Source organism: Sus scrofa, chromosome 4 (assembly GCF_054392235.1).
Source record: "Sus scrofa isolate SSC_HxYL_T2T_F1_AM1 chromosome 4, Sscrofa_HxYL_maternal_Yorkshire_Landrace_v2.0, whole genome shotgun sequence".
In the NCBI taxonomy this organism is placed as follows: domain Eukaryota; kingdom Metazoa; phylum Chordata; class Mammalia; order Artiodactyla; family Suidae; genus Sus; species Sus scrofa.
Genome location: NC_139386.1, coordinates 77,388,690 through 77,403,202, shown reverse-complemented (window position 1 = coordinate 77,403,202; position 14,513 = coordinate 77,388,690). Strand labels below are relative to the sequence as shown.

General features: G+C 41.1%; 1 protein-coding gene across 7 annotated transcripts in view; it reads right to left on the bottom strand.

The window, feature by feature from the left end:
- Positions 1-14,513, bottom strand: part of CA8 (carbonic anhydrase 8) — a 124,646-nt gene that overhangs the window by 106,772 nt on the left and 3,361 nt on the right. For 6 of the 7 annotated variants that reach the window (XR_014843781.1, XR_014843780.1, XR_014843779.1 and 3 more), the window contains exon 3: positions 5,426-5,550. Coding sequence is in view for 3 of the 7 variants with exons in the window: in XM_021089340.2 (XP_020944999.1) it covers positions 5,426-5,550 (125 nt within the window). In the remaining 4 variants the exon portion in view is untranslated. Of the gene's footprint in view, positions 1-1,236; positions 2,747-4,454; positions 5,551-14,513 lie in introns of those variants that run through there. The other variant, XR_014843782.1, reaches the window with a different exon arrangement.

The following is a 14,513-nucleotide window of genomic DNA, read 5'->3' as shown; positions in this document are numbered from 1 at the left end:
CTGAAAATCACAAATCTCAAGCAAGGAAAGCAGAAATGACGTACTTTAGCCATCTTGTTGAGCACAGAGGTGCAGTTTAAATTGTTTAATGTCGGAGTTCCCGTCGTGGCGCAGTGGTTAACGAATCCGACTAGGAACCATGAGGTTGCGGGTTCGGTCCCTGCCCTTGCTCAGTGGGTTAATGATCCGGCGTTGCCGTGAGCTGTGGTGTAGGTTGCAGACTCGGCTCGGATCGCACGTTGCTGTGGCTCTGGCGTAGGCCAGTAGCCAGACTCGGCTCGGATCGCACGTTGCTGTGGCTCTGGCGTAGGCCAGTAGCTACAGCTCCGATTCGACCCCTAGCCTGGGAACCTCCATATGCCGCGGGAGCGGCCCAAAGAAATAGCAAAAAGACAAAAAATAAATAAATAAATAAATAAATAGTTTAATGTCATGAAACTGTGTTAATTTTTGAAGTAATATGGGTTCTGACTACTAATAATATTAAAAATATATATAAAACAGGATTGTTTTATACCTGTATTTATAATTTCTAGAAGGGGGAGCTTGATGAATAGCTGTTAAAAGTCATTTCTGCATTATATGTAACAGACATGGTAAATATTTGTTTATAGTGTTTGTTTAATAAACCATCTATTTAAGTTTAAGTGAAGTCAAAAAAAAAGGAAATATGTATAAATACGTCATTTAAAGCTTAAAGATTAAAGCTAATCTTTTCATTGAACTATAGTTGATTTACATTGTTATGTTAATTTCAGTTGGACAGCAAAGTGATTCAGTTATACATATATTTTTTTCAGAGTCTTTCCTATTATAGGTTATTAAAAATATTGAATATAGTTTCCTGTGCTATGCAATAGGTCCTTTTTGGTTATCTTTTTGCTTTTTAGGGCCACACCTGCAGCATATGGAAGTTCCCAGGCTAGAGCTGAATTGGAGCTGCAGCTGCAGGCCTATACCACAGCCACAGTAATGGGGGATCTGTGCCATGTCTGTGACCTACACCACAGCTCATGGCAACATTGGATCCTTAACCCACTGAGTTAAGCTGGGGATTGAACCCACATCCTCATAGATACTAGTTGGGTTCGTTACCATTGAGCCACAATGGGAACTTCCGGTTATTTATTTTCTATACAGTAGTATGAATCTGTTAATCTCAAACTCCTAATTTATCCCCCCACCGTCTTCTTTGGTAACCATGAGTTTGTTGTCTATGTCCATGGCTCTATTCTGTTTTGTATATAAGTTCACTTGCATCATTTTTTTTTAAGATTTCATATATAAGTGATATCATATATTTGTCTTTGTCTGACTTACTCCACTAGCAATACTTACTGGCACTGATAATCTCTAGGTCCATCTATGCTGCTGCAAGCATCCTAAAAAATTATTTATTAAATCATGTACCCATGACAGTATGCAGTCCCCTCACTCTCCACTGTCTCACTGGCCATGTCCTTGTGTTCCGAGTGGACGCTGATGGCAGTTTAGGACATGGGAATGGCGGCAAGTTATCTACCTATCTCCGCATTAGCCATCCTATTCCCTCCTGAAATGTTCTAGTGAAGTTTCTCTCTCCTTTTTTTCACCACACCAGATGAGCTCTCTCCCCCTAAAAACCAAGCACACTGTTAAAACAAAACAAAATGCACTGGCCAGCAGATACCTCCTACTTCCACTAACCCACATCATTTATGCACTCGCTAGGATCCAGCACTAAACGTCTGATGACTGACACAAGTAGTTTCTCTAGCACTGGATCAGAGGTAATCTGGGATAACAAAGAATTTAAATGTTATTCATCACCTGTTTGGGGACAATTATCATCAGTAATCCCATCATCCTAGATATAAATATATTTCTGCAGAAACAAAGCCTCATGACCAGAATTTAATCTCCACTCAACATAATCCATGAGGCTGGGCTTAATGGACCAGAGCAGTTAAAACTTCAACAAAAAACAAGTAGCAGGACCAGTCTGAACATTTGGCCTGGAAATTCTACTCCACTGCAGAGTGAATCATACACTCACCTGACATGATTCAACTTGCCCAGGCTGTACATTCTATGTCATAAGAAAAGCCACCGAGTCCCCATCTGGAAGTTGTTGCTCAACCAACCACTCCCATCTCTTCCTAAATTTTGGATTACAAGAGTATGCATTTGAAGGTTGGTTGAGACGGAAAAAGCTTTTCACACCCAAGGAAGAGGGCAGAGCTGAGGCCCTGACAGCCCAGTGTGTTTCTGTCCTTCCTCTGCTCTCTACTTCCCAGCAGGCTTAATTATTTGGGATCTTTGTGTGCCCTCTCTCCTCTTTGACCTGTTCTGGTGTGACCTCTTCCTGCTCACACTGGGAAGGAGAAGGCCACAGCCAGAGCTGACACAGAAACAGGGCAGAGTTGCTGGAAGGCACTGGAAGTGAGAACGTGTCTGTAGGCACTGAGAAAAAAAGCACCTGGGAAGGTAACACTGGAAGACTCGACCCTGCCCATCAGGCCTTTAAAGAAGCTGTCTTCTCTCACTGTCCTATCTCACACCACATATACTGGTCATCATACTGCAACTGGGTTTTCTTCCCCTTCCATCCTGAAAACATTTAACAATATTTCCATTTTTTAAAAAATTTTAAAAATAAAAAAATAAGAGTTCCCATCATGGTGCATCAGAAATGAATCCGACTAGGAACCATGAGGTTTCGGGTTCAATCCCTGGCCTTGCTCAGTGGGTTAAGGATGCGGCATTGCTGTGAGCTGTGGTGTAAGTCACAGATGTGACTTGGATCTGGCATTGCTGTGGCTGTGGCTTAGGCTGGCAACAACAGCTCTGATTAGACCCCCTAGCCTGGGAACCTCCATATGCCACGGGTGCAGCCCTAAAAAAGAAAAAATAAATAAAAAATAAAAAAGTAAAATCAAAGTAATATTTCTATTTTAAGACTTGAGTTTTTTAATGAAAGGACATTTTGAGCTTTCAAAAGAAATGTTTAAATTATTATTAAAGTAACATTGAGAAATACTTTCTCTGGCTTCATTCTTTAAGGTAGATATAACAAATTTATATAAATTAAATAGTAGTATCCTACTGTGTAGCACAGGGTACTATATCCAATTTCCTGGGATAGACCATGATGGAAAAGAATAAAAATAAAATAAAATCTTTAAGATAAAAATAAAAGTACAAAAGAATGTGTTATACATATGTATGTATAACTGAGTCACTTTGCTACTTTGCTATAGAGAACTGGCACAACACCGTAAATCAACTGTACTTTAAATTTTTAAAATTAATTAATTAATTCAACAGTAGTGATTTCCAGTCTATAAGGCAGGTCTAGATGCGGTACCTCATCAGGAGCAATTTCATACTTAAATACGTGCAGTTGGAAATGACAGAGAAGGAAGACTGGCATTTCGGCAGCCCCCCAAATAGACTGTTACCTGCCATTGATGAGCTATATTCCCGAGAGAACTGCGGGTCCTTAGAGAAATAAATATGAATAAGGCCTGGACCAACAGAGACATTCCATCAATTTCACCAGCATGGGCTGTCTCTGAAGTACCCACATCACACTCCATGTTGGGAGTAACAGGAAAGTGAGAAGGATACTTCTTCTTCAGGAGCTGATGTCTTCTTAGCTGGCACCACTATAACAAATGACCATAGACCAGGGCCTTAAATAATAGAACGTATTTCTCATAGTTCTGGAGGCTGGGAAGTCCAAGATCTGGTGTCTGACAGAGACCCACTTCCTGGCTCTTATGTGATGGTCTCTCATGTCCTCACACGGCAGGGAGCAGGGAGAAGCAAGCTCCCGGGCTCTGCTCTGCTTCTATGGGACCCTTATGAGGACACTAATCCCATTCACAGGGGCAGCAGCCTCATAATCTCATCTAACCCCAATCACCTCCCAAAGGCCCCACCTCCTAATAATATCACAGGATGCAGGTTTCCACACATGAACTGGGGGCTCATTAACACCTCATAACAGGAACCCACAATCAATGAAGATTCACAAGCTGTGAGCTCAACGCCACAGCAGCAACCTGTCAAGGACACTGGGAGCACAGAAGAGGGAGAAATTAGAACTGCTTAGGAAGGAACTCAGAAAAAGTCCCATGGAAGAAATGATCTTTCAACTAGACATGGAAGAAAGAGTAGGAGCTGACTAAGCAGTGAGGAAATTCTTCAGACAAAAGACTGCCTCTAAAAATTTCTAACTTTCTCTTTCTCCAATTGCTTGGGGTGAATAAAACCTACCTATCAATTTTTTTTTTTTTTTGGCTTTTTAGGGCCACACCCATAGCATATGAAGTTCCCAGGCTAGGGGTTGAATCGGAGCTACAGCTGCGGGCCTACACCACAGCCACAGCAACACAGGATCTGAGCCACATCTGTGACCTACACCACAGCTCAAGGCAATGCCGTATCCCCAACCCACTGAGTGAGGCCACGGATCGAACCCACATCTTCAGGGACACTAGTCAGATTCGTTTCCGCTGCGCAACAACAGAAACTCCCCACCGACCAATTTTAAATCAGAGCTAAACTAGACTTTTAATTACTGTTGAAGTTTCTCCGAAAGTTATTTGTTTTCAGCTTACGATCAGAGCATCTACAAAAGTGACCTACAGAATTTGCAGAAGCAGCAGAATGTTTACAACAGTAATAACACCAGGAAGAAACACTAGCATATTTTACCTGTATAACCAACTGCACAAGGGCACTCTCCAAGCCCAGTGAGGCTGATGGAAAGTTTCATTTGCCGCCCCAAGCTTACATTTCATTGAGCACTTTTTTATTTTACATAAATTGATAAAATTCAAGAGCTACTTTTAAACTGAACCATTTTCATTTCTTGTCATTTGAGTTATAATAGTTGTAAATAACAAATATGGTCAAAAAGAAAGAGAATGGATAAATACATTATGACACATCCTGGTAACAGTATCTTACGCAGTTATTTAAATGGGGATCTTTGAAGAATATTTTGGGATAATGAAAATAGAAACTTAATATACATAACATAAATTCAATTTTTCAACTTTATTAACAAATGTGTGAGTACTGAAATAAATAAAGGTGTATCAGCATATTAATGGCTACATTAGTTTACTAGTGATTTTATGACCTTTATATTTCTATAACTCTGCAAATATTCTATGTATGCTTTCATAATTTCTTCTTTGTATGATAAACATAAAATATAGGGTAAATGTCATATTTAATGTAATACATTTTGAATCAAGTGTTAAATTGTTTCTGTGTCTCTGTCCATGAGTTTCATAAAGAATATTTTCTGCATAAAAAAAATTGCTTATAACCACACACACACACAAAAAAAAAACTAAACCATCTTCAGTAAATCACTGCATGCTTTGTACATGAACAACAAGAGTTTTATAAGCTGATTTGTTCTTCTTACCTCCATGGGGAAAGCTTTGAAATTTACTGTGTGCTCAGAACCACGCTGGTTTTCTCTTCCCCAATGAAATCTAACTTCGTACAGTTCAAATTCATGTCCCTGAGGCAGTGGACCTCCTGAAAGAACTGGAAAAAAAGAAAATAAAATGTATCTAATTACACCTCAAACACATTCATCAACACAGCATTATAAACAGTGAGGACATTTTTTGCCAAAAAGATCTCATGAGCTCCATAGATTAAGTTCATATAGCCAAGATGAGAAGTGTGTCTCAACTTTGAGATGAATTTATATTGTCATCTTGATATCGTAGAAGTTCAAAAACTCGGGAATACTTAGGAATGATAAGTATTTGTTAACTTCCTGTGTATTTTAGGCATACGCATGGACAGAGAAAACACATACAATAACCATACTCTCTGAGACTTAAGTTTAGCATTGATCAGGGACTAGAATAATGGTCTGAGTCTCAGACTGGCCAATAATTCACTGCAGACCTATCAATAAATTAAGCCTTGTTTTCAAATAATCCATTTATATGAGCAGGCTTTCAATTCAGAGAACAGGTGTCAGCTAACCAAGTTATCTACAAAGATAATGATTATTAAGCCAACAGGATCTTTCAACAATGAAATCACATATTTAAAAAAAAAAGCAATCTATCATTCTGCGTCACATCAACACAAATGAAATGAAATTGTGATGGAGTATTAACACTACTTAAAAGAGTACGTTTTGTTGATGAGTCCCTGTCTCTATGTCTCATTTCTGGATATAACCCAGACCTTTGTCCCAAATAAGGGCACTATAAAGGATTATGAAAAATACATCTTGTCTTGAAACAAGAAAAAAATTCCATTCATTAAACACTCCCTGATAGCATATGGAAAAACTTGAAATAAAATGTATTACAAAAGGCCAATTTTGACACAAATCAAAGTTCTTGGCACTTTTCCTATTTAAAAAAAAAAAAAAAGGTTCATTCTAAATGGTGTCAGGAAAGAATTATTGGTTATTTTCGGTCAAGGAGCTGAGAAAAGCCACCCCCTACCCCAGATGTGGTCTTTCTGAAAGAAGTCAGTGTTCACATGCCGGTTGTCGGTGTAAAGGAAGCAACAGGGGCCAACCTGAGTATCACAGTAACAAATGGCTCTGCTTCCCCTCCTCCCTCTGAACTCAAGGAGGACAAGGGGAGCTGGTACAGCCGTATTTCCTTCCTTCTCTGGTTCTTCATCTAATAACTTGTCCCCAAAAGAATATAAAGCTGGGAGTTCCTGTGGTGGCACAGTGGAAACGAATCTGACTAGTATCCATGAGGATGCAGGTTCAATCCCTGGCCTCGCTCAGTGGGTCAGGGATCTGGCGTGAGCTGTGGTGTAGGTCGAAGATATGGCTTGGATCTTGCGTTGCTGTGGCTGTGGTGTAGGCCGGCAGACACCTTTGATTGGACCCCTAGCCTGGGAACTTCCATGTGCCGAGGGTGTGGCCCTAAAAAGCAAAAAATAAATGAATAAATAAAGTTGCTTCCATCAAGGTTTCTATCCTGCAGCCAGATGGCATAAATCAGAAAGAAGAGCAAAGACAGGTCCTTGCAAAAACAGGGAACTAGGTTTACTATGCTATGATAAACCATCATGGAGAAGAATTTTTTCTTTTTCTTTTTTTTGGCATTTTTAAGGCCACACCCATGGCATATGGAGATTCCCAGGCTAAAGGTCTATTCGGAGCTACGGCAGCCAGCCTACACCACAGCCACAGCAACACCAGATCTAAGCCACATCTGTTACCTACTCTACAGCTCACAGCAACACCGGATCCTTAACCCATGAGCGAGGCCAGGGATCAAATCTGCATCCTCATGGATACTAGTCAGATTCTTAACCCGCTGAGCCACAATAGAAACTCCTAAACCTAGATGTTTAAACTGCACTCCCTCAGCTGAGTTTTACAATCTCATTCTGTTTGCTAGAACAATTCAAAAAAATGAAATATGTGGATAAAAAGGGGTCACTGGTCTCCAGAACCGCCATGCAGGCTCACTGCTTCTTCTTTAATAACCATCACACTGTGCCTTGAAGAAGGTCTAAAGTGTTTTTCTCTCAACCAGGGGGCCAACAGCTTCTAAATAACCTCAAAATGCTTTCCCTTCCCTTGGCCATCCAAAAGGCAGTCTTAAGAAAAACTGGGAAGGAAGCCTGGGGTCCACCCAGTGTGCCCCCGCAACCAAAAAGAGTCAGTGGGAAAGGCCTCACACTGCATCCCTGCCTGCACCATCAGGAGTGAGAAGACCCCTCACCCTGTGCATCTACAAGCCGACCTGAGGCTTCCAGGGTGGGAGCTGGGGTGTCTCTAACATGCTAATGTTAAAAGAAAGCAGAAAATTGCCTTGGACAAGGCTTAGCTCCACACAGCTGAGGAAAAAGAAAGGGGAGTATTGTGGAATGAAGCATATATGAGATGGGACAGAGCATTAAAAAAATCCTTCCCAGGAACCCTCCTACACTGTTGGTGGGAATATAAATTGGTACAACTACTTTGGAAAACAGTATGGAGGTTCCTCAGAAAACTAAATACAGAACTACCACATGATCCAGCAATCCCACTCCTGGGCATATATTTGGACCAAACTATAATTCATAAAGAACAGCAGAAAGTGACAGAACATTGTAAATCAACTGTAATTTTTTAAAAAATAAAATTGTTTCTACTGCACCACAACAGGAACTCCTAGAGCTGATATTTTTAAATGCTCTGGAAATTCAAAGTGCACAGACATGTGTCTTATTGGGGAGATGTTCCAGGCCCACAGGGGTTCCCTTGAAAAATATTTCGACCAATATTTTTTGATCATCTACATTGTAGCAGGTACCATATTAAGTGCTTAAGATACACTGATGTTGACAAAACAGACTTATCACCAGCCCCCCGGATTTTATGTTCTCTTGGGATGAAAGTAAATTCATACATTCATGAAGATCAGATTGTTGCTGTGATCTCTGGTTCTTCCATGGTTATTATGTTCCAGAAAATTATAATGAAGCCAGATCCTCAGGGCCTTACATTCCACTGGGCTGAAGATGAACACAAAGAAAGGAAGCACTATGCCCAGGCCTGGTCCCCAAGGAGAGGTGACAAAGGGGCAGTTTTCAGCCGGGAATTGACTCTGGTACCTTGCACTGTTGCTGCAGATGAATAACCCAAAGTTAAACCACACTGAAATTGCAAGGCTGTGCAAAGCCATAAAAAAATGACAAATTCCTGAATTTAGAATTTTATGAGGTGCCAGGGAGCAGCATTACTCACTCATCCCCCAAGAATGATTGTGTTTACAGACAACAAATAAACGGCAGCTCTGTTTTACCCATTTGGCAACATCCTCTCTAGGCATTATTCTCCCTTTTGACCGTTTACTTTTTATAAGAAAACTGGTCACACCAAAAGGGGAACGCTTTTTTCTCCATTTATGAATAGCAACTCTTGCTGAGTGCTATTTTGTCACTATGTGGCAGGTTTATTTTTTGTGGTATCATTGTGTCCAATAAAATCATGATGAAACACACATGTATAACTGCATCACTTTGTAGTACAGCAGAAATATCACAACATTGTAAATCAACTATAGGTCAATAAAACTTTCAAAAATGAAAAAAAAAAAACAGTGAAACAACATGAAACTCACTGATGATATACCGCATTTCCTTAGCATAACGAACTCGTTAGAAGGACACAGTGTACACTGATGCCATTGCTACCTCCATTTTCTTTCTTGTTTTTTTGTCTTAACAAGCGTGGCCTTAATGCTCATAGACATAAGAGAGCTCCTTTCAGAAGCTTCTGCAAAATTTGAGAATCCCATCAAGATATGACATAGATTTACTTACCTCAGTCCATCTAAGCTTCTATGATCCTTTGCTGAAAAGAGATTTGCCAGATAGTTCAAAGGCTTATTCCCCCTCATCTCCTTTGTGTTCAACACACTCGTTGTGAGATAAAGTCCACGCCCAGCCCTGTGCTGACCACTGAGTATATAAAAGAAGGCTATGGGCTTGGCACTGGCAAGCCATTCTCAGTGCTCAAAGAACTTAATGTAATAGCCAAGCCCAAACCAAGGGGCTTCAGAAAGGCAAGGAAAGAGGTCCCCTTGTAGCTCAGCTGGTTAAGAACCCAACGAGTATCCATGAGAATGTGGGTTTATCTCTGGCTTCGTTCAGTGGTTTAAGGATCTTGTGTTACTTCAAGCTGCGGTGTAGGTCACAAATGTTGCTCAGCTCTGGCATTGCTGTGGCTGTGTTGTAGGCTGACAGCTGCAGCTCTCATTTGACCCCTGGTCTGGGAACCTCCATGTGCCACAGGTGCAGCGAAAGAAAGAATGAAGGAAGGAAGGAAGGAAGCCAGGCAGATGGGCAAGGAAGACTTTCCAGAAAAGATGGGAGCTAAGCAGAGTCTTGAAGAGTAAGCCAAGAAAAGAAGCAAGAATGTCCACTCCTAGCAGAGAGAAGGGGCTGGGAAAGGCTCAGGGATGTGAAACAGCCTGACAGTGCCCCAGGAGAATAAAGTCAGAGGCACCCAGTTGCCAATAGCAGGACCTCAAGATGTGAACATTAGGAGGGATGGCAGCTCATGCCGAGGGGCTGGAGTTTATCGTGGGGCAAATCATCATTTAGCTTTTAAGAGGGGGATTAATATTTTTGCATTTTAAAATATTACTCCTAGGTCTGCATGGATAGTGGACCAGCAGAGGGCAAGCCCAACTGCTGAGAAAGCCCTGACACAGCCAGGCAAAGGCAGTGAGACCAGGAGCCACAATTCCAGTATTAGGGACACCAATGCCAATGGTCCCTGATCCGTCCCCCCAAGGATCAGAGGCCCCCAAAGTTCATTCTCAATAGGTTTAAAGATTTTATAACCTAAAGTTTAACTTTTAAGGAATCTCAGATATATTCATACTGTATGAATTAGTTCTTAACATTTTAAGTCTTAAAAGCAACCATCAATATTTTTCAAACAGTCCTTAGCTTTTAACCTACAGATTTCTTTTGCATTAAAGAACAAATATCATGAGGTTGGGAGGGTAGCAGTAACATCAACAGGAGGGAGAGGAGGCCAGGGAAACTGGGAGAAGCAGATGAAGGCAACTGTCCAGGTATTTTGAGTCTCCCAAAGTTAGCTAATAATAAATATAATCATATAGAAATTCAAGTTTGGGTCTCCCAGTTGCCCTCATTTTTAGTACTTGCCTGGCTCTCACAGACAAGTGAATCTGTAATTCCTGTAGTAAATGATCCATAAATATGTATTAATGAATGGAAGGTTATCACATAAAGAATAGCTGAAGGAACGAACTATGTCTGCAAGGAAAAATGGCAACTTCACAGTATGATGATGATAGTCAATGTTTTAAAGAATGCCCTGTGAGGTACAATTATATTTGTTCTGTGTAGGTCCAGAATCCCAAAATACAAACAATGAGGGTAATCACAGAACTTCTGGAAGTGGGGAATTATTCAAAAGCAGAATAGATTTCCTCAGGGAGGAATGAATTTCCCTTCCTGAGCTGTTGAAGTTGAGGCTGCCCAGCCACCTGCCAGATGATCTGAGATGGGAGCCTGTCCCACTCAGGGGACCTATAGTTCAGCCCCTTTCCTAAATCCATTTACTGCCTTATTGGAAGTCAGAACACTGAACACAATAGCACACAGTTTGCATGAGTGAACTGCTTCTACAGTGACTGCATCACAGGAAGAGAAGAGGGTGGAGGAGAAAGCCCATCACTTAAGGATAACAGGGAATGAAGAACTGGCAGAGAAACGGCAGTCAAAATTAAAAAGAAACATCAAGAGGTGGTATGTCATAGAGACCAGCAGGAGAGAGAGTGTCCAAAAATTCCACTGCCAACACAGCAGAGTTGAAGTATTTTAAGAATTTTAAAGTGGTTGTTTGATCATGAATTGAGAAGGTCATGACCTTGGTTTGGGAACTTCCAGCAGGGGGCCGAGGGGAGAAGGGCCTGTGTTCATGAAATGCCTCAAATTTAAAACCCACGAAGGGGTTATTATATGTAGGAACTGTATATGATTATGTTAAAAGCTTTAATTTAATAAGTGGAAGCATTTAAATTAGACAACTGTTGTAGCTCTTCTTAGAAATTCAGTATTATTTTTTAATATAAACAAAGAAAAAAATTTTAATTGTGCTTATTCTATGATTTTGTTTTGTTTTGTTTTATTTTTTTGGCTTTTTAGAGCCGCCCGACACCATAAGGAAGTTCCCAAGCTAGAAGTTGAATCGGAGGTACAGCTGCCGGCCTACACATGCGCACCCCACAGCAACGTGGGATCCAAGCCACATCTGCAACCTACACAACTCATGGCAACGCTGGATCCTTAACCCACTGAGCGAGGCTAAAGATCAAACCCGCATCTTCACAGATACTAGTCGGATTTGTTTCCACTGCACCACAACGGGAACTCCCTATGGTTTTTTGTTTGTTTGTTTTTTGTTTTTTAAAGAAAGAGCATCCAAGGAAACGTAAGTTCATTATTACGCTGTGAAAGAAGCAAGTGAAAGACAATAAAATGTATGATTCCCACTGTAGGACATTCTGAAAAATGCAAAACTATGGAGACAGCATAAAGATTACTGATGGCCAAGGGTTGGGGAGAGGGAAGGATGAAGAGAAGGAGCAGAGAGCTCTTTTAGGGGTGTGAAACCATTGTGCGTGATATTACAATGGCAGACGCATGTCCTTAAACATTTGTTCAAGCCCATGGAATGTAAAACACCAAGTGTGAAGCCTAGTGTAAACTATGGACTTTAGGCGATGATGCATGTCACTGTGGGTTCATCACCTGTAACAGATGTACCACTGGTTACACTCTCACCTGCGGTCAACAGGTGAGACCATCACACACACCCCTTCCCCCAGAGAAACCCATGAACCTACAAAGGCTCCTCGGGCAACACAGCCTGGTCCTACATAATTACCCGGCTGTGATGTCCCCCAGACCGCAATCCCTGCCCATGCATAGATCCTCTAATCTGATTTTTAGACCCATTCCTAAATAGGAACAAAGAGCCAAAGATCACTGGACACTTTTTTTTGGGGGGGTCACACCTGGGACATATAGAAATTCCCAGGCCAGTGATCGAACCCTTGCCTCTGCAGTGCTGCAGTCTCTTTCCTAACCCAGTGTGCCACAGCAGGAACTCCAGACGGCTGGATGTTAGAGAAGAACACAAAAGAGAGGAACCAAATCAAGGCGAAGGATCCCAGAATAAAAGAGGCACATCGGGAACAGAGAAAAAGCAATACAGAAAAGAATGGAGAAAGATCCCATGTTCATGAAAGAAATACGGGTGGCTGCATTTTTTTTTTTAATTTTTAACTCATAGAATAAACACAATGTTTTAGAAATTTAAAAATATAAGAACAGAGATTAAAAGTTTAATAGAAAGAGATAAATTGAGGAAATCGACCAGAAAGTGGAAGAAAAAGACTTGAAAAAGAGGAATTATAGAAAAAGGGGGGAAAAAATGGAATAAAACAGAAAAGTTATCAATGCAACAATGTAAGAAAATTTCTAAGAAATAAAAGACAATTATCCCAATTGATAAGGGTCCACCACATACACAACACAGAGACACACAAGGCAGCCAAACATTTACTCTCACAAGCCCTTCTTTTCAGCAAGTTACTGGAAGATGAACAAGAGGAGGGAATACACCAAAAGCTCCCTGAAGTGAGGGGAAAACCTCAAAAGAGAATGTCACAGCATCCAGGAAACACAGAACCGGACACAAAGAAAGCTGAGGGACTTCCTAGACCTGAGGCCCAGGCAGGTGCAGGCAATGAGAGCCCAGCCCAGAGGGGTCTGCAGAGGGAAAGGAAGGACTTCTGAATGTCCTGGAGAAGCTCTGCCTGCCTACTTCAGAGAGCTTGGAAACGAAACCATGACAGATAAACAAAACACCAAACAAACAAAAATACACTAACTCCGGGGGAGGGGGGAACCTCACGTTATTCAATAAAGGAAACAGAATATAGTCTCAGTTGGAAGCATAGTTACAGAATCATAATAATAAAAACTCTGAGCTAATTTAAATATCAATTGTAATTTAAGTATACGAGGACAATGCGGGGGGGGGGGGGGGGACCCCTGATGGGGGAGGGTATTAAGCAATCCTTGTCTTCCATTGCAGGGAGTTCATAGATACCCTAACTATCAAAGCAGGACAGTATAAAGGTGCTAATAAAACCTGTGAGAGTGACAGCAGGAGAAACAGCTCAGAGTTGAAAGTGGTCGTTACCAGGGCAAACAACTTGAGGTGAGGAGGAGTGGGTATATCCAGGGGCAGAGAGAAATATGGTACTAGTCTGCTCTTTAAATTACAGTTAAATTCTATTGTGATAAAGATAAAGCTTGAACTAAATGAATGCATAACAGGGTGTTCAGGGCTTGCAGAGCAATCCTTTGAAAAACTTACATAGGCTAGAAAATACATAAATAAACTGGTCCAGACATGGGTTGTTGTTTTTTTTTTGTTTGTTTGTTTTTGGTTCCCTTTTTTTTTTTTTTTTTTTTTTTAAGTTTGGAGAAATATTGAAGAGGACGAAACAATGACAAAATAATTAGAGTAGTGGAAAGGAGTCAGATATCACCAGGAGCAAGGTCTCCGAGGAGGCGGGAGTGAGGGGTCTGGAGCCTGTGCATCAAATTAGGCCCAGACAGAAAGCTCTCTTCCTTGGCCATCAGGCATGGAGCCTGCGGTTAGAGAGGCGAAACATTGCTTGATCATCTCTGTTCGGGGTGCCATAGGGGGACAAGGAAAATGGTGAATGTTTGAGAAGGTACCAGAAGAAAATGTTAAACTCAATGTGATGATGTAAATCTGATAAACTCAATGTGATGATGTAAATCTGACCTTCAAGAAGGAAGGGACAACCACTGTCTTAATGGACAGCATTTGTACCTGATTATTCCTCTAAGCTCTGGTGATATTTTATAACACTCACCATGTCACACGGATCCTACAAAGGACTAGGTTCTCCCTAAAGTGAATCCTACAAAGGACTAGGTTCTCCCTAAAG